The following is a 20,537-nucleotide window of genomic DNA, read 5'->3' as shown; positions in this document are numbered from 1 at the left end:
GCAAGTGGTGCAGCAAACCCCTCCCATGATGATGCAGATTGGCAACCATCGAGAACTTATTAGTTTCAATGTCACCCACTTATCGGACACACCCATCGTGTTAGGCATGAGTTGGCTGGAGAGGCACAGTCCCGCGGTTGCGTGGTACCAGCGGCAGATCACCTTTTGTTCATCGTATTGTGCTCAGCATTGCTTTCAGACCGATCAGGGAGGAGAAGCCGAGCAGCAGTTGCATCTGGGTATGGTGCAAACAGTGCCTCACAAGTACCAGGACTTCTTGGAGGTTTTCTGTGAGAAGGAAGCTGACAAGTTGCCGCCTCACAGACCTTACGACTGCGCGATTGATTTAGTGCCAGGGGCGCAACTGCCTGCTGCCAAGCTGTACTCCATGTCGGAAGACGAGATGCAAGAGCTTCGGGAGTTCATAGACCATAACCTCAAGCGAGGTTTCATCCAGGAATCTAAAGCAGCGGGTGGCAGCCCTGTGTTCTTTGTGAAGAAGAAAAACACGCCCCAAAAAAGGCTTATAGTGGATTACAGGTTCATAAACAGCTTGACTAAGCCCAAAGCTTTCCCCATGCCCAAGATTGACGACCTTTTAGCGACCGTCAGGAGGGGCAAGATTTTCACCAAGCTGGACCTACGTGGAGCTTACAATCTCATCCGCATCCGGAAAGGAGATGAGTGGAAGACCGCCATGTTCACCCCTCTGGGCACATACGAATACAGAGTCATGCCTTTCGGTCTCCAAAATGGCAGCCACGTTTTTCAAGCATTTATGCACCACGTGCTAGCAGGTCTCCTCTACAAGAAGTGTGTCTGCTTTCTCGACGATATCCTGATTTTCTCGGAATCGCCGGAGGATCACGATAAGGACGTGAGGGAGGTCCTGCAGAGGCTGAAGGACCACAGGCTGTACGCCAAGTTGGAAAAATGCCGGTTTGATGTCAGAGAGGTTGATTTCCTTGGCTACAAGTTGTCCGACGAGGGACTGGCCATGGACAGGGCTAAGGTTCAAGCGCTGTTGGACTGGAAAAGCCCTCGAAATCGGAAAGAGGTCCAGAGGTTCATCGGCTTTGCCAATTTTTACCGCAAGTTTATTAAAGGTTTTGCGAACGCGACGGCGGCTATCACTGACACCCTCAGTTCCAAGAAGAAGAAGTTCGTCTGGACCGAACAAGCGGAGCGGTCCTTCCGGAAGCTTAAAGGTCTTTTCGCCTCCGAAGAGCAGCTGCTCCACGTGAATCCCGGCAGACCCATGCGGGTAGAGACCGATGCGTCAGACAGAGCGGTTGGGGCCGTTCTTTTGCAAGAGGATTCACAAGGCAACTGGAGACCGGGTGCGTTCTACTCCCGGAAGCTCAGCAAGACGGAGCGCAATTATACCATATGGGACAGGGAGTTGTTGGCCATTCATGCAGCTTTCAAAGCGTGGCGACACTTCTTAATAGGAGCCAAGCACACGGTGCAAGTCCGCACGGATCACAAGAACTTAGAGTATTGGCGGACGGCTAAGTTACAGACCCAGCGACACATGCGCTGGGCGGAGTTCTTTGCGGATTTCGACTTCAAAATAGAATACATCCCAGGAGACTCCAATGTTATTGCAGACGCGCTGTCCCGAAAGCCGCAATACTTGGAGGAAGCAGCTCCAATCGCAGCAAAGCACATTTTCGCACCGCAGGCGTGGACGTGCGCTACCATCGCAGTCGACCTGGACGCGGTGCGACGCGCGTTGCAAAGGGATCAGTTTGCACAGTCCAAGATGGAGGAGCTACGCGGAGGGTCGCGAGACAACGATGAGTTCCAATTGCAAGATGGACTTTTGACTCGTAAGGGTGCCCTTTACGTGCCCACCGACGATCTTCGAGCCAAGGTTCTGCAACAATTGCATGACGCCCCTAGTGCAGGCCATTTCGGCAAAGAGAAGACGATGGAGTTGGTGGCTAGAGACTTTTGGTGGCCCCAGATGAGAGGAGAGGTGGCGGACTACGTCGCCAGGTGTGATATCTGCCAGAGGTCCAAACCAGTGCACCAGAAGCAGGCGGGATTGCTAGAACCGCTGGAGACACCGCAGCAACCGTGGGAGAGGGTAGCGTTGGACTTTGTTACGGACCTGCCCAGCTCCAGAGGTAAGACGGCGGTGTTAGTGGTGGTGGACTTGTTCACCAAGATGGCGCATTTCATCCCTTGTGCCAAGGTGGCGACGGCAGAACAGACCGCAAAGCTCTTCATCGATCACGTCTTCAGAGTGCATGGACTTCCGCAGTCCGTCTTGTCCGACAGGGGGCGCCAGTTTGTTTCCACTTTCTGGCGAAAGCTTCTGGGCATCTTGCACGTCAAAATCAACCTGACATCGGCGAGACATCCACAAACCAACGGTCAAGCGGAGAGGGTCAACGCGATCATGCAGCAGTACCTGCGGTGCTACGCCAACCAGCGACCTGCGGCGTGGGTGGACTATCTGCCGATGGCTGAATTCGCCTACAACAACACGAAACACGCATCCACCGGGGTGACGCCTTTCTTCGCGAACAATGGCCGTCATCCCAGAACCTTCCCGAGATTTGCGGCACCAGGAGGGGGGGGGCCTCAAGATGCCGACCAGTTTGCAGCGGAGTTGCAAGAGGTGCACGAGGAGCTGCGGAGACATTTGGAGCTGGCAAAACAGGCGTATAAGGTGCAGGCCGATAAGCACAGGAGGGCGGGAGAGGACATCCAGCTTGGGGACTGGGTGTGGTTAGCAGCCCACGCGATGCCGGCCAGGTCATTGGCCAAGAAGAAGTTAGGACACAGGCAGCTAGGGCCATATCAAGTTGAGGCTAAGATCAATCCGGTGGCTTTTCGTCTAGCCCTTCTGGAGGGTTCCAGGGTGCACCCGGTCTTTCATAGGTCGGTGCTCACTCCCTACAAAACCCCACACAGGTTTCAAGAGTCAGGAGCTCTCCCAGAGCCACGTAGGAGGGCGCCTGAGGGGGGGGAATCGCCAAGGCCAGAACCTCTTAACGAGGTCACAGAGATACTGGACTCGAGATGGGGGGAGGAGGGAGTTGAATATTTTCTAGCCAGGGAAGGCACTCCGGCCTCTGCCAATAGCTGGGTGCCGGGTTACGCGTTGGACGAACCCCTGTTGAAGGAGGAGTTCCATGCACTTTTTCCGCACAAGCCCATGCCCGAGGAGTATTTTGATGATTGGCTTTTCACGCCCACTTTGTCGGACAGCACGTTCGAGGGTTTCTCCTCACCCGAGGGCCATACGCCCGAAACAAGCCCGACCAGGGATCCGAGACTGGGGGGGGAGGAGACAGGCCCTTGTTGGTGGGTGGATCAGCCAAGGGAGGCATGGAGTCAGAGATGGATGGTAGGTCCTTGGCAGGCAGCGCCAGGAGAAGCAGTGATGGAGGAAGAGACTGTGATGTCTGTGGGTGGGGAACCCGAGTTCGAACACACATATACGGAGATGACAGAGGAGAACGTTGAAGTGGACAACTTGTATCCTGAACCGACCCCGGAAGAACCACGTTTTCCTCAACCTGCACCCGGCGAGCGGGAGGGGGGAAGGGGGGGCTTCGAGGGGGGGATGGATGTCAGGGTTTCTGGGAGAGAGGAGGAGATGACAGAGGAGACGGAGAGCGAGTGGGAGGAGGGGCAGAAGGATGAGGAAGAAGATGACGGAATTCTGAGGGAATCCACGAGTCTGAGCAGCGAGTCAGAGGATTCTCAAAAGGGGGTTACCTTAATCAAGCAAAAGGGAGGAGAAGGGAGAAGCGGAGAGGAGCCCAGTGGAAGACAGACGCAGCAAGAGGCGTCTCAGCCGGAACGGAGTAAAGGGGGTGGAGTCGTCAGCCTCTCGGAGGGAGCAGGATTAGGAGAGAACAGAGAAAGGGGGTTGGAGCAAGGTGTTCAGCCGGAAAGGGTGGAGAGCAGAACAAGGGGTGGTGTAGCGGTCGAAAGAAAGGTCAGCAGCAACGTACGCGCGCCAAGTTCAAACGTAGAGGCGCGCGGAAGTGGAGAGAGCTCAGGGGAGGAGCCCGGCCCTAAAGCCAGAAGGAGGGGGGAAGAGGCGGCAGAGGATTCAGCCTCAGGCGAGTCACGGAGAGAGGGAACCCAGGGGGGCAGGAAGACCCTGCGGAAAAGAAAGGAGAGGAAGAGGTGGTCTAGAGCCAGGCTATTAAGTTGGTGTGGAAGAGGGGAGGAGTCAGAGGGGACTTCAGCGGTCTAACGTGACAGACGTACGGCCACGATGCTGAACTGTACGAGAAGCAGAAATCTTCAATAAACTTTTCCTGTAAATAAACTGCAACGGAGTGAGGTCTCTTGTGAGCTGGGACCCGTCCTGGGTGGCCGTGACACATACCTAATAAAATGTGTGGATTTACATTTCCCTGTACTTTATGACACCAGTACATTTTAAATGCACTGATTTTCCGATAAAATTATCATAAGATTGAACGTAAGGTTTCATTTGACTAATTTGACCCAGAAAAGTCCTACCAGATGTTGCCCTCTGACCAATGGCCTGAACCTGGTACCCTCCATATACCATTGGACCACAGCTCCCATAACCCCGGACCATCAGCTATACTGGCTGGAACTGATCGATACTAGCTGCAATGGCTTCATTCTACCCACAGTGTTGGAGTTAGTATGCCTCCGAATCAGTGGCATGTGTTGAAATTTTTCGCAGGGGAACGGTTAGGGCCAGAGGCACCTGTTTGTGAGGGCAACATCACATGTGTGAGCATTGAGCCTCTCTCCCTAAGCTGAGCAGAAGCTTCCTTGGCTTTGGGAAGGAGGCACCAGGCTTTAATACTTTAATACTCTGATTTTCCAGGAACGTGTAGGGGACGTTCTCCTAGCCTTGTCCCCCTAGACCACTGACCGCACAGCACTGCTTCCCACAAGCACCTAGTTTGCCAGGATGCTGGACTCGTGAGCCGTTGGCCTGATCCAGAAGGGCTCGTCTTCTGTAAACCAAGGATGATGTTCAAACAATGAGGGAGCCTGTATGACACAGGACCAAAATGGCATTTACCGTATTTTTCACTCTGTAAGACACACTTTTCCCCTCCTAAAAAGTAAGAGGAAATGTGTGTGCGTCTTATGGAGTGAATGCAGGCACTCCCTTTAAAGGGAGCTCCGCGCGCTCTTTAAAGGGAGCGCAGTTCTTGGGGGAGCCTTCCTCCCGCTGCCCGGGAGACGCTGTGCGCGGCTATCCCATAAGCCAGGACAGCAAAAGGGATCTCTGTGCAGCAATCCCTCTTGCTGTCCTGGCTTCGCTGCATGAAGCATCTTGAGGGCAGTGGGAGCCTTCATCCCACTGCCCTGAAGAGGCTTCGCTCAGCTATCCCAGAAGCCAGAACAGCAAGAGGCTATCCCAGAAGCCAGATCTCTCTTGCTGTTCTGGCTTCTGTGATTCAGATTTTTTTTTCTTTCTTGTTTTCCTCCCCCAAAAACTAGGTGCATCTTAGTCTGGTGAGTCTTATAGAGCTAAAAATACGGTAATTCCGAGGATACCAGATTTAAACGGACAGCATGGAAAAGGACTAATTAGTTGAAATGGACTTTCAACCAGTGCTTTGTCTTCTAATATATTTTTCATCCTCTGTTGTTTCAGTGTAGTATTTTTTTAAATTATATACAGTAAGAGTTCAATACAGTACCATTTTCATATTTTGGGTCTCGTTTGTGCACTCTTACATAAACCAGAACATATGGTGGGCACCAGTTTGGGGGAGGCTGCATCTTGCAGTACAAACAGATGGGTTCCATGTCTGTGAAACCGTTGCAGCGAAGGGGTGCCAACTTTCAAAGCCTGACCACCCAAGAGGGAGCTGGATTGTTCCAGCCTCTGGTGTCTGCTTAACCCCCGTGGCCCAAAGAATACAAAAATGATAAGATGTTACTCAGAATTAAAACGAATACTAAATGCCTCATTTGTTCTATTGTTTCAGATGGCAAACTCTATTCTGCAACGGTTGCAGATTTTCTGGCAAGTGATGCGGTAATTTACCGAAGCATGGGGGACGGGTCGGCACTGAGAACAATAAAATACGACTCCAAGTGGATTAAAGGTACTTATAGTGAAATACTAATAATTGCAGCTTGTAATGTCTTTGTAGGCCCCTAGCTGGAGATTGTGTGCATTGTGGAGTGGTGATATTCTCCATTTCATTTAACCCAATTATTACAAAGCAATCACTCTTTTTGCTGATGACTAGACTATCTCAGTGTTCAAAGCTTTAGCTCACTCTTTGAGGACTGAGGCACATTTAAAAATAAAATTGGAGGTATACTCGTAAGAGTATACTGGTTTGATCCCCCCCCACACTGATTTGTTTGGACCTAACCATTGTTTATGGTTATGTGCACAAGTCTTGGGACCATGCTTCTCGTTCCCTCCCTCTTCTGACACAGCCATGGGGAGATCAGAAGCTTTCACTGCAGATTTAAATCACTGAATTCAAGCACTGCATCCGAACCACCTATACCATGGTTAATAATAACTTCAATGGGTTGAAGCGCAAACTTTGCTTTGTAAACTATGGTTTGAAGTTTTCTTGCTTCAAACAAACTATTGCTAAAACTAAACACAGTTTGTGCAGGTTCAAACATAGCATTTAACTGAAGTGAATCTAAAATAGGCATAGTGGCAAATTCTCTAATCTGTGTCCCAGTACTCAGTCTGGGAATAACTTATTTAGCCCCTTAAGACTCCAATCATAGGGGAAAGTACCATTGATTTCAGTGGGCCTTACTTCTGAGTAGCCATGTATAAGATTGCTCTGCATTAGTTATATCAAAATTTGATATAATTCTACATACAGTTGTGCATAAAATTAAAATTGCATCTTTTTCTTCTGTAAGTTCTTTTAAATGAAAGAGCTACAATCACCCACGTCCCGATACGTGGCATGAAGGATCTGATATTATATATAACCAGCTGCAGTTTGTGGGTGTGTGAAAAGGAATCGGGGCAAGCTCCATCGCTGTGAGCATATATTCTCCTTTCAGTGGAGCACAACCCAAAGCCCACTTCTTCTTTTTGTCTTCATCCAGAAAAAGATCTGGCCCAGGAATGAAACCCTTTCCCACCCACCCCCCACCCCCCAATCCGCAATAAGTTAATGAATGAAGCTGTAGTAACAAAAGGCCGGAGCTGCAATACAATTCCTCGGAGGCCTTTTTACAGTCCATTAGCCGACATTAAAGTCTGCACATTCATTGAAGCTCAACTCCATCTGTACTTGGATGTCCTAAAGTGCCTTGAATAGTGGATTTCACTTTGTAACTACAGGATACACTTTGGCATCCGTGCGCACCAGATCTGCATAGCAGCTGCAACAGCAGCCTGTTTGTAGCACTAATGAAGACTGTAATGCCTGTAACCTTAAGAGAGCTTTCTAGTGAGTTGCTGCAAAAGAGCATCTCACGAGAGGCACATGGAACAGGCTGGACCCATTGATTCCTCCCATAATATACCCTACCTTTCCTCCAAGGAACTCTAGGGTTCCCCAGTCAAATAAGCCAAAAGGTAGTGACTGGCCCGAGATCACAGATTTTAACTGTTTTGATGTGTTTGATGTGTAAATCCCTTGAGATGGTGGTTGAGAAGGCAATTGATAAATTAACTGAAATCATAGCACCGTGTGTGCTTCATGGCTGATGTGGGACTTGAATATGGGCTGTCCAATTCTTGGTCCAAGACTCTAACCACAGTATCATACGCTTGATCTGATAGGTTTGTCCCTCTTTTGGGTGTATGCAGACATTCTTTACTCTGAAGGAAATGCACCCCGCCCCCCTTCATTGCAAAAAGGAAGTAGTAGCTGATCTAGTATGTGCCAGGTTTATTTGAATGCTGTTTTCCTTCCTCTGCAGTAGCATAAATGTTGGCAGAGCCAATACTGCAGGGATGGGGGACATTGGTATTCCAGATGTTCCTGGACCGCAGTTCCCATCATCCCTGACCACTGGGCCATGTTGGTTGGAGCTGATGGGAATTGGGTGATTGAAATCATATAGAGAAGTCATGGGTTCCTCATCTCTGTAATACTGCCTTTCAGTCTTAGGCACCTCCAATTAAAAAGGACTTTGGGTACCAAGTTTTGAAAGAAGTCCCTGCCTGGGAATTCTGGAGAGCTGGTGCCAGTTACAGCTGGCCATCACTGGGCTCGATGAACCAATGGTCTAACTCCAGCATAGAAAACTACTCCAGTTTAGACCATTGGTCCATCTAATTCAGAGTTGTCTACCCCAGGCATAGCTAGTGTGGTGCCTTACAAATATTTTTGGACTACAACTAATATCATCCCATGTTGGCTGGGGCTGATGGGATTTGGAGTGCAACAACATCTGGAAGGCACAATGTTTGCTACTCCTGATCTGCATTGCCAGCAACTTTCCTGGTAAACAGAGAAGGTTCATTTCCAGTCCTCCGTGGAGGTGCCTGGGATTGACCCTGTGACCTTTTACATGCAAAGGATGTGTTCCAGTACTGCTGAGCTCCAGTCCTTCCCCTTAAACATGGTATGAGACAACTTTATGCATTCCTTTTCCATTGAGATCCTATGTTGGTGATTTGTTTCTGACAGAATGACTCTGAACTTCTGTGATGTGCCAGCAGCTCTTGGAGGAGCTTCCTTTTAAAAAAATGATGGTCTCTTATTCTTACATGGGGTCTTCTAATGCTTTCCAGAGCCACACCTGCACAGTGTCAGGAATGCTTCATAATTTGCCTATAATTCACTGTTGTGGTGTTGTGCTAGATAGGGGCTGCCAAGGTTTATCTTGTCTGGGCCGGATTGGTCCAGTGGAGATCCCTCCGTGGGCTGGATCGCGTGTGCGTGCCCGCGATTTTTGGTGTCTGTGCAGACGCAATTTTCAGCACTGCAGCTTAGCGAAGTGCACAGGTGGGCAGCTCGGTTTAGGGGCCAGTCAAACAACCTCCACTGGCCACTTCTGGCCCATGGGCCTTAGGTTGCTGACCCCTGTGCTAGCATAGTGACCATTACAAAGTTTCCAACCAACTTTCACTCAGAGTGGACTCATTGAAATGAATGAACCCAAGTTAGTCATGCCATTGGGTCTACTCTGAGTAATACTTGGTTGGCTGCAACCCCATGCCTCTTTCTCATGCCATATTGGGCTTTTAACCCAGATGTAGCAAGGTGCCTCCTTTTTTAACCAAGCAAAATCCTACCAACATAGATCTCCTCTTCCTTGAATCTTGCAGAGCCCCATTTCCTTCATGCCATTGAATACGGGAACTTTGTGTATTTCTTCTTTCGAGAGATTGCTGTGGAGCATAATAACTTAGGCAAGGTAAGAGTAAATACAGCTGTTTGTTATGATAAGCTATAAAGTCTCAGGGTGATTTGTAGCAGGCTGAAAATATGCTTGCTATGGAGTGGCTCGCGGTCGTTTCTGTTCAACGACTGGTTTTTGAAAATAATAAGCTGGCACTTCTCATACTTCTAATTGCTGAAGGAGGTGGTGGAATTTGTGTTCCCCACCCCCAACCCAACCCCCAGTCTCACAGCTTTGTTCTCTAGAGCTGGACTTCATCTGTAAAGAGGTTCACCCTGTCAATGAAAATCCAAATTGGCCTCCTCCCTACGCAAACACTTGGAACACAATCGCTTGGAAAATTCACCTGCGAATCAAATGAACCTCCTGCTCTTATTTTAGTGCTGCAACTTGAGGTACACAGATGTAGACAAGACCAGGATTTATAATTGGTTGTCCCTATAAACTGGTCGGCAACTAGATTTGCTGGAGGACTAATTTGACGTGGCAGGGCAAATCTCAAAAAGACCTGGGGCTCATCTACACCCCATTTCTGAGCTGGGCAATGGGAGAGATGGATAGTATGGGACTAGGTTTGACCCAAGGTTTTCATAGTTGCTGAGCCCTAATCAAAACATGGGGGCGCGGGTGGCACTGTGGGTAAATCCTCAGCGCCTAGGGCTTGCCGATCGCATGGTCAACGGTTCGAATCCCCGCGGCGGGGTGAGCTCCCGTCTGCGGTCCCAGCTCCTGCCCACCTAGCAGTTCGAAAGCACCCCTAAAGTGCAAGTAGATAAATAGGTACCGCTTTCTAGCGGGAAGGTAAACGGCACTTCCATGTGCTGCGCTGGTGCCGGCTCACCAGAGCAGCTTCGTCACGCTGGCCACGTGACCCAGAAGTGCCTCTTAAGTGAGATGGGCGCACAACCCTAGAGTCGGACACGACTGGCCCGTACGGGCAGGGTACCTTTAATCAAAACATGGCTTCCTTTTTCTGTGGTGGGAATGAGAAATCATAGATCTGGTGGCATCCATCTCTGGCCCTCAAGACTCTGAAGCCCACTCCTTCCCACACGACACCTTCATGCCTTCCATGAGTGTTTTCACCTCGCTGGAATGTAACCTTGAACTCTGATAATTCCTCTTGTTTGCCAGGATGGAGGGTAGAAAATGTGTGTAGAAACTAGCCTGTTGTACAATGGTTAAGAAAAGCAGGGTGGGGAAAGTCTGGAGAAGCTTGCATGGCAAGTATTATATAAATATTGAAAGTAAACCTCCAGGTTGGACAACAGGCATGCATTATGCATTGGGCTGCCTTTAGACACCATTTGGAAACCGCAGCTGGTGCAGAATTCAACAGCCAAATTGCTGACCAGAGCAGGGCAGTCTGAACACATAACGCCAGCTCTGGCACAACCTCCTGTCAGGTTTTTTCCAGGTTTTGACCAACAAAGCCATGTGCAGTTCAAGACTCCAGTACTTCAAGGTCCACCTGTCCCCACATGAACTGACCTGGGCTTTGCAATCATCATCTGAGGCCCTTCTTCATGTGCCCCTTCCATAGGAGGTTCGGGGGGGCAGCAACATGAGCCTTTTCAGTGGTTGCCTCTCTTCCCCCCCCCCCCACTTCTGCAATGCCCTCCCCAAGGAGGCACGTCTAGTGCCATCTTTATCCATTTTTAGATGCCAGGCAAATACTTTCCTCTTTAGCTGGAATTTTGGACCTTAATCTGATGGGTGGCATTGCGGTCCGTTGCCTAAGTCCTGCCTTTTATTTGTATAATTGTGTGTCCTTACATTTTTGTTGTATGTTCTTGACTCCCCCCTCTATTATTTTTATTTGATTTTACAAATATGAATTTATAGCCATACCAAATAGACATCCATCACTCTGAATCTCGGAACTCCCAACCCCCATCCCCTCTATGGGTCCTACTGTCAACATTTTCATCTTGATTCATTTTAATATAAGTTGCTTTGGGTCACTTGGTGAGGAAAGCGACTAACAAAAATAATGGATAAATAATAAATACATTGGGGAAAATTCCCCACCACTGCCCAGTGGAGTTGGCATAGGAAACCTACAAGCAGTTCCTTTCCTTTTACCAAAGTTGCTGTTATAACAGTGGTTTTCCAGACAGATTAGTTGCCAGCCTGACTTTCCTCCTTTCCTATTGCCCCCCACGCAAGGCTGTGTACTCCCGTGTAGCTCGCATATGCAAAAACGACATGGGTGGCTCTCAGAGGGTGCTGGAGAAGCACTGGACGTCATTCCTAAAAGCCCGTCTCAACTGTTCCGTCCCCGGGGATTCGTTTTTCTACTTTGACGTGCTCCAGTCGATCACGGACATAATAGAAATCAACGGAGCCCCTACTGTTGTCGGCGTATTCACTACGCAGCTTAACAGGTAAGAGATGAGCGACCCGGCATCAAAAAGAGAGGGAGGTTCTCTGGTTCACTGCCGACGCTTAATCCGTCGCTGCTTTGTCGCCTGGCTTCCCTGCAACTTCTTCTGCTGTGTGTCTTTCTACAGCATCCCCGGCTCAGCGGTGTGTGCCTTTAGCATGGAGGACATTGAGAAAGTCTTCAAAGGAAGATTTAAGGAACAAAAGACTCCAGATTCTGTTTGGACAGCTGTACCTGAAGACAAAGTACCAAGGCCAAGGTAAAGGAAATAAAAGGATGATAATCTGTTATCAGAATGTTGTTGTCGTGGCCCCATCTGTACAGCTGCTTTGGAATCAGTGAAGAACATGTTGGCCCATCCATGTGCCTCTGGCTGGGAATTGTGAGCTGCTTTGAGCTCAAATTGGTTGATGGAAAAGCAGCATACAAATAACAGATCAAATCAGTGTTTATGTTTAATTTCAAACTGCAGCTTGCGCATGGCAAGGGGGCAAGGCCTCTGTCTTGCATGCATAAGTACCTAGGTTCAATCACTGAAATGTCCAATTAGGACTGGAAGGGACCCTTGCCTGTAACCTTGGGAAACAGCAGCCAGTTAGGGTGGACAGTGCTGAGATAGATGACCCAATGGTCTGACTGGGGTAAGACAGCTTCATGTGTTCTTATACTCCGATCACAAATGGCTCAACTAAAGAGTTTGTTTGCCCGCCATGTTCCTCCTGGAAAACCCGTAGTTTAGTGCTGAATCAGAACAAACAGCAACCGGGTTTATCTGATAGCAGATTGCCATTTATTCTGATTTAGTGCAAAAGAGCAGGTTTTCTAGGGGCAAAGGCAAAACAGCTGAAACCCAAGCTTAGAAAGCAGGAAATGGCTCGATATATATAAAAGGCAAGCACTGAGACGCGTGTGGAAAGTGAGACATGCACTAATTAAAGTACAAATACAGAGATTTTTGAAAGACTTGTTGGAATAGGAAGTTCTTCAGTAGGCAATGAGAAGATGATAGAGATTGCACCTGTCTGATATTTAATGGAAGAACATTTCCCCCACCTGCCCAGATGTTGAGAATGAGCCAGGAGTGGGGAATCAAAGGCTTGGAACCTCAGCATGCTACAAATAAACCTTCCTTAAAAATGTGCAAAACCCCAAAATCTAGACAGAAATTCAGATGACTCCCTCATCATGAACATGGAGTAACAAAGCAATTGGCCAGCCTTGTGCTGAGCGATTGTCCCAAATGGTCCCAAAGTAGCAGTTTTCGTTTGGACTCCAAATTCATTTTGCCTTGGCTGTTTGCGCTGCTCCTTCAGAATTCTGCCCCTTCCCTTCACTTTAAAAAAAAAATGGGAAAAAAATGTTGCTTTCCTTTCAGACCTGGGTGCTGTGCAAAACACGGCCTAGCAGAGGCTTACAAAACCTCCATTGATTTCCCAGATGAAACCCTCTCTTTCATCAAATCCCACCCTTTGATGGATTCCGCCGTTCCCTCCGTCATTGAGGAGCCTTGGTTTACAAAGACAAGGGTCAGGTAAGGAAGGAGGCCTTGTTGCGACACGAGGCTCAGCCGCTGAACATCTGAAACATAATACTATGCCAGCCACACCGGGCAGGACTTTGGGGAGATCAGGTTTTCCTACACGGGACTGATTAAGGCCTCATCTGCGCTATACATTTAAAGCAGTGCCATGCCACAGTCATGGCTTCCTCAAAGAATCCCAGGAACTGTAGTTTGTTAAGGCTGCTGACAGGCTGATACCCCCTGTCCCCCTTACAGAGCTGCTGTTTTCACAGTGGTTTAACAGTCAGTCCCTCTTCCCAGGGAACTCTGCAATTTGTAGATCTGTTGTTGAGGGTTTCCATGTGCCCTCTTATTTTTCCAGGACACATCCTCTTTTTCACGGGTAGAATCATCACAGCGATCCATAGTTAAAAGTAAGGTAAAGGGACCCCTGACCATTAGATCCAGTTGTGACCGACTCTGGGGTTGCAGCGCTCATCTCGCTTTATTGGCCGAGGGAGCTGGAGTACAGCTTCCGGGTCATGTGGCCAGTATGACTAAGCCGCTTCTGGCAAATCAGAGCAGTGCACGGAAATGCTGTTTACCTTCCCGCCGGGAAGTATTTATCTACTTGCACTTTGACGTGCTTTCGAACTTCTAGGTTGGCAGGAGCTGGGACAGAGCAACGGGAGATCACCCCGTCACGGGGATTCGAACTGCCGACCTTCTGATCAGCAAGTCCTAGGCTCTGTGGTTTGACCCACAGCGCCACCCGCGTCCCTTATAGTTAAAAGTAGAAGTCTTCAAATGTGTCCTCTTTTTTGCTCTTCAAAATATGCCAACCCTACATCATGTTCCAGTCATTTTTTGCCTCTGTCCCCACCACTGGTATGTGCCACCCACAAAAGCTTGCCCCAAAGGGTGATGCATTCCTCAGGCTGAAAAAAAGCTCTTCTCCTCTGATTTAAACAAGCAAATAATTATGCATTTCTTTGGATCTAGCCAGAGGTTGTGCAGTATGGGAGAGCTGGTTCTCGCAGGTGTCACAAAGAGCAGGACTGTGTGTGATAAGCAACCCATGGCTGGCCATGCGCAGGGCAGAGTGTACATGTCTGGCATAATGTTGTGCTCTGCTTTCCTGCCCCTTCGGCCAATGATGTGAAGCCCGGGGTTGCGGTGGGAGGGCAGGGAGATGCAAAATGCAATGTTGTTCGACGTGGGATCTTTATCTTATTTACCGTTTCTTCTATATGGCTTTGTATTTCCAAACAAATAAAAATCTCAATGTGTTTTGCAACCCAGCTCCAAGCATCTGACATAACATTGCAAAATACAAAAAAAAACCACAACCCCAAAACCTTACAAATGAAGGTCAAATAAGGGAGAATAGGCATTTAAGATGGCATGATTAACAGGAAAACAAAATAAGCATTGTTACAGAATTGGCTTTGTTAGATTTTCTATACAAAAATGCCATAAAATTCCATCGGAGAGCATCATTAGCAACTGAACAAAATAAGAGGCAGCTCTGCCCCTCCACTCCAGTAACCTCTCCCAAGTACATTCTTGAAAACGTTCCACATGCAAACCTCACTCTTAAGCATTCCCAGCAACCTTGCAGATAACACAGCCAATCCCCAGCCAAATATTTGTTGCAAAGCAAACATCTGGTCTGGAAAAAATGCCTGGCAGCATTAAGCGTGATTTACACTTGGCTCTTCATCCACCTCCATCTAAGATGGTACAACATCATATAAACAGCAACATAGCTACGAGGTTCTCCCCCTCCTCATATCATCCTCACAACCCTATGATGGAAGTTAGGTTGGTTGACAGGGACTGGCCCAAGGTCTCCTAGTGAGCTTCGTGGCTGAGTAGGGGCTTGAACCCTTGAACCACTAGCACCACACTGGCTCAAATTGCCCTGCAGAGTTTCTGAGTGAATCATTCCAACCGCAACCCATTGGCTTTGGTGGAGAAAGGAAACACAGCACAACCCTAGATATACCTACTCAGAGGCAAGTTCCACTGAGTTCAAGGATTGCCACATCAGCAGAGCACTTATTCTAGTCCCACTTGAACGGGTATCAGGTTTCTTGTCATTGACACACTAGCAAAGTGGCCACCAAGCTGTGGGGGATGTCTATGGAAGCATGAGCTAGCATGAGTGGGATTTGATGACAGTTACCAAAACCATAAATGGTTCTCCAAAACCACTTTGGAGAATGAGTCTGAGTCTTTGACTGTCACTCAGTTGTGTTTCCAGACAGTGACTATTCCGGTTGTTACTCAACTGTTCACAACACTTGGCCTGCTAAACATAGTATTCCTTCCCTCTCATTCCTTAGTGCAAGGATGGGAAAACCTTTGCCCCTCCAGATGTCTCAGGACTGCAACTCCCTACATTCCCAGCCATAGGGCCATTGGGAGCTAAAAGCATCCCCCAAAGTGTTGATTGAAAACAGCATAAATAGATAAGCAGTGGTACTTCCGTATTCAGGATCTAGGAGGAACGAATCTTTGGGGTCTTTAATGTGGAGGAATTATTATACAGGAGATCTTGGTCTTGACAGGTATCGGTTGACAGCGATCGCAGTGGACCACTCTGCTGGCCCGTATCAAAACTACACAGTCATCTTTGTTGGCTCTGAAGCTGGAATGGTACTTAAAATCTTGGCAAAGACCAAACCTTCTTCTTTGAATGACAGCGTGTTACTGGAAGAGATTGATGCATACAATCATGCAAAGTAGGTATACTTTTACAAGAACTGCTCAGTGACATTGTACAGCGTCTGTCTCGTTTGAGTCACTTGCTGCTTTGCCACCTGATTTAAATGTGTTTCCCACCTCACCTCCTTGTCTGATGCTTTCCCAGCGCTTAGGGGAATGTTTATTTGAGCAACATCTGAAAATATTTGTGTGCTTGCCTTGCATTCTAATTCCGTGTGCATGCCGCTCTTAAGTCAGAAAAAACTGCCCTATTCCTCAGTGTAGGAGCAGTCCCTTGTTTGCTGACGAACACACCCAAAACACATTGGTTGATACGTACTAGAATAAAAGAAAGAGTACGGGACCCATCAGAACATTCAATCAGAAAACAATTGAGGGACAGTTTCCCTGTGGAAATTGTAGCGTTTGTCCAAATTGCAGTTGATATCATTCCAAGGGATAACAAGGGATATCAGAGCAAAGGTTTTTATATGGATCAAAGCCTTTTTTACTGGGCCTCTTATGGAGGAAGGGTGGGATATAAACATGGTACTGACAGTAATGTATGTATGTAATACAAAATAAGTGATCTATATAGTGACAAAGGGCCCACCAAGCACCATCTTGCCATAGGCTCCCTCCACCCTGTATTAATTTGGGAATCTGTTCTAGCATCATAAATCAGCAGTTTGCCATATTTTCTCTCCCACCCTTAATTCTATCGAGATCAACCCATATGTCTTCCTAAAAGCTCTGAGGAAATTGGGCTTTTCTTATTCCTGGCATGCAGCTTTTTCATAGATGGATGTAACCCACCTCATAGTAAATTCAGAAGTGATAAACTGGATTAAAGTTTAGCCAAGTTACAGGGAACCAGGCAGAGGGCCTTCTCAGTAGTGGCACCCGCCCTGTGGAACGCCCTCCCACCAGAGAAAAATAACTACCAAACTTTTAGAAGGCATCTAAAGGCAGCCCTGTTTAGGGAAGCTTTTAATGTTTAGCAGACCACTGTATTTTAATACTTTGTTGGAAGAGACCCAGCCAGATGGGCAGGGTATAAATAAATTATTATTATTATTATTATTATTATTATTATTATTATTATTATTATTAAAAGGGGGTCAAAAGAAATAACAGAATCCAAATTTCTTGTGTAATTGAACAGGTGTAATGGGGATGGTGAAGAGGACAAGAAGGTCATCTCCCTGCAACTGGACAAAGAGCACCATGCCTTATTTGTTGCATTCTCCAGCTGCGTCATTAGAATTCCACTCAGCCGTTGTGAGCGTCACGGGTCATGCAAAAAGTAAGCCCTCCCTGTCCAAACATGTCTATACAATGGAGTGCACCAAGGTTAGGAGGCGGTAAAAAAGGTTAATTTCCTCTCGCCGCAGGTCTTGCATTGCTTCTCGAGATCCTTACTGTGGCTGGCTGAACCATGGGAGCTGTGGAAGAGTGAAATCAAGCATGTTGTAAGTAGCAGGATTTTTCATAAATAAACGGCAATGTGTTAGTCAACGCCAGCACCTTTAAATGGGCTTTAATATGCAGCATGGGTCAGGTGCTCTTGAAACAGAAAGTCATTGGTTGAGATGTGCAGAATGGACCTCATAAAATCATCTTAACTACCAACTACCGTATTTTTTGCTCTATAAGACTCACTTTTCCCCTCCTAAAAAGTAAGGGGAAATGTGTGTGCGTCTTATGGAGCGAATGCAGGCTGCGCAGCTATCACAGAAGTCAGAACAGCAAGAGGGATCGCTGCTTTCACTGCGCAGTGATCCATCTTGCTGTTCTGGCTTCTGAGATTCAGAATATTTTTTTTCTTGTTTTTCTCCTTCAAAAACTAGGTGCGTCTTGTGGTCTGGTGCATCTTATAGAGCGAAAAATACAGTCGTTTCTGGGCTCAATTTATAGAGGGGTTAATAAGCTTGTGAAGCTTTCAACCATCTGGGACCAGGTTGTCTGACGGGCCGTTTTCACCCATATGAACCAGCTGGACAAATAAAATTTAACTTTGCTCTGTGGCCCATCATTAACTAATATCTGATGGGGTGGTACAAGGTACAGGACCATCTTAGTGATGACAGCCCAGTTGTGGACATTTCTCCCTGGGGAAGTCCCAACATGGGATCAGGGTTGTGTGAGCGTAGGAACATTAGGAGAACCCTGCTAGATTAGACCAAAGGGTTACCAGTATCCCATTTGACATAGAAGCTAAACTAATGTCTCCGGAAGCAGGACATGAGTGGCAGGTTGGTGGCAATAGACCACATATTGCAATCACCCAGCAACTGATAATTCATAGGCATGCTTCCTCTGAATCTGGACATGATATTTGTCCAACATGGCCTACATTTCCACTCCCCAATACTGTGATCAGGGGAGCTAGTAAAAGTATAAAAGGTTTTATGGTGCCTCGTTGCCAGGGAAAACAGGGCGGGGAACTATGGGTCAGATTGTGTTGGACAGTTCTGTCGTTAGATAATTTGGGAGGCTCTCCTGGGCAAGACCCTTTGGGATGAATAGAAGTCATAAGCCAGGCATAGGCAAACTCAGCCCTCCAGATGTTTTGGGACTACAACTCCCATCATCCCTAGCTAACAGGACCAGTGGTCAAGGATGATGGGAATTGTAGTCCCAAAAACATCTGGAGGGCCGAGTTTGCCTATGCCTGTCGTAAGCAGATACAACACCACGTGGTCGTATTCATCTCTGCTTCCCATTCATTTCACTGAGGCCTGCGTAGGAAATCTTCCCTGTGGGTTGGGTATTATTTGGCCGTGGCTATTTAACCTGCTTGAAATTGCAAGGATTATTGTGAAGAAGGCATAGCCATTAAATGGTTGAGATTCCAAGCAGAGGTCACTGAAGACGAAATCTCTTCCCTTCATTGTATATCCAGCGCCCAGCTCCCCTTAGCAGCAGTCTTTCTCAACCTGTGGGTTCCCAGATGTTGGACTACAACTCCCATCACCCCTAGCTAGCAAGTCCAGAGCTCAGGGATGATGGGAGTTGTAGTCCGACAACATCTGGGGAGGGACCCACAGGCTGAGAACCGCTGCTTAGCAAATGCTGAATGAACATGCTTTGCGGCTTTTGTGTTTCTTTTGAGAATGACGGTGGCCATTGGTTTCTTCCCCAACTAATGCTGTTAATTGCAGGTTATCTTTGTTTGTTTCATACAACCACAGCGTTGGAGGATATGAGCAAGATGTGGAATATGGCAACACCGCACAACTCGGGGATTGCCATGGTAAGCGCAAGTCCCAGGGGCCAACTTGAGAATGTGGCATGGTTTGGTTTGCGGGCCACACTCTTGTCGGTGTGGATGTCACACAAAAATGGCACGGAGCACCCCGCCCCCTTGTAAACCATTTAGCACAAACCTAAGCCACTTGATCTTGGGTGGTGGAACCCCGCCCCCTCCCTTGGCCATTTTTCTCCCAGCCTTCATGTATTGTTCATGAAGGTCTAGATGTCAACTTATTAAAACAGGTATTCCCCACCCCTTTTCCTTTTTTTTTTTCTTCTTCCTTTTGGGTGAACCTATTGTGTTTTGTTTTCTGATTTTCAGCTTTGGAAATCTATTTTGCTTTTGCTTTCGGTTACTTTTCACTGATTACGTGTTCCTTTAATTCTTTTAGAAATTTTGCCTACTACAACTACACCAGATTACAAAATATTTGGCGATCCAACATCTGGTTAGTTTTTTTCAATCATTTTTTTCTCCTCCCCCCCAGTTAATGGAACTTTTCTTTCCTTCAGTTCAGCATTTTCAGACAGCCTCGCCCCCCCTTTCTTTTTTTACTTTTCTTTTCCTCCTCCTTTTTTCTTTCCTTTGGTGCAGTTGGCAAGACCTCCATATTTTTTGCTTTTCTGCTTTTACTCATCTCTCTTCTGATGGTCAAGGAACAGCCAAGACTTTCTCTCACTCGTAGCACTTTCCACCTTGTGTATCTGCATGCTTAAGAGCTCATTGTTAATTGAGACACATCTTTTATTAAGTGAAAGAGCCTGATTAACATAGATGACATTCTCACTGCACGAAATTTCCACTAAGCTTCTACTCTTTCCCCCTCCACTCAACCATGTCTTCATGAATGCTACCCTAGCAGTTAGATGCCTGGTCCACTTCATCTCCTCCCTTTCCTCCTCCTCCTGTGTCGTCCCGGCTATTTATAAAAAGCAAATGCACATTTCCCCCCTGAAATGTGTATTTCTGAAATGTTGGAAATGTGTTGATATCTTCAAAGGTTTTCAGAAATGCATTTGTGCTAATAGCATCATATCCACTAATAAGTGGCATTTAGCATCAGATTGCTTCAAGTTTTATGTGCTTCTTCCAGAAAAATTACAGAGCAAATGAGGGGAAGGTTTTGCCTTTAATAAGCTGTTGGTAAGAGTGAGAACGATGGGGGGTTTTCCCCCCTCCCACTCGCTTGCATCACAGTACTTGTCTTTGAGCTTCCTTTACAGAGGAAACCCAACCATTCTCCAAATAACAGGCAAACTTACAATAGGCTTTTCATGTCTGCAATACTATTTCAATTGCCTACATATGGATTTTCCCGCGCCTAAACTCTGATCCCTCCGCTCTCATGCGGCAAGAGAAATTATACAATAGCTTTC

General features: G+C 47.3%; 1 protein-coding gene across 12 annotated transcripts in view; it reads left to right on the top strand.

The window, feature by feature from the left end:
• Nucleotides 1-20,537, top strand: part of SEMA6D (semaphorin 6D) — a 418,773-nt gene that overhangs the window by 383,688 nt on the left and 14,548 nt on the right. For 6 of the 12 annotated variants that reach the window (XM_081888455.1, XM_081888456.1, XM_081888458.1 and 3 more), the window contains 10 exons: nucleotides 5,955-6,074; nucleotides 9,236-9,324; nucleotides 11,479-11,696; nucleotides 11,823-11,954; nucleotides 13,071-13,226; nucleotides 15,770-15,943; nucleotides 17,071-17,211; nucleotides 17,300-17,377; nucleotides 19,070-19,161; nucleotides 19,553-19,609. In XM_081888455.1, the coding sequence (XP_081744581.1) occupies nucleotides 5,955-6,074; nucleotides 9,236-9,324; nucleotides 11,479-11,696; nucleotides 11,823-11,954; nucleotides 13,071-13,226; nucleotides 15,770-15,943; nucleotides 17,071-17,211; nucleotides 17,300-17,377; nucleotides 19,070-19,161; nucleotides 19,553-19,609 (1,257 nt within the window). The remainder of the gene's footprint in view (nucleotides 1-5,954; nucleotides 6,075-9,235; nucleotides 9,325-11,478; nucleotides 11,697-11,822; nucleotides 11,955-13,070; nucleotides 13,227-15,769; nucleotides 15,944-17,070; nucleotides 17,212-17,299; nucleotides 17,378-19,069; nucleotides 19,162-19,552; nucleotides 19,610-20,537) is intronic. The other 6 variants (XM_081888452.1, XM_081888449.1, XM_081888454.1 and 3 more) reach the window with 3 other exon arrangements.

Source organism: Podarcis melisellensis (assembly GCF_964234715.1).
Source record: "Podarcis melisellensis genome assembly, chromosome: 14".
Classification (NCBI taxonomy): domain Eukaryota; kingdom Metazoa; phylum Chordata; class Lepidosauria; order Squamata; family Lacertidae; genus Podarcis; species Podarcis melisellensis.
Note: the sequence above shows the minus strand (reverse complement) of the source record. Positions and strands in the feature narration are given on the sequence as shown.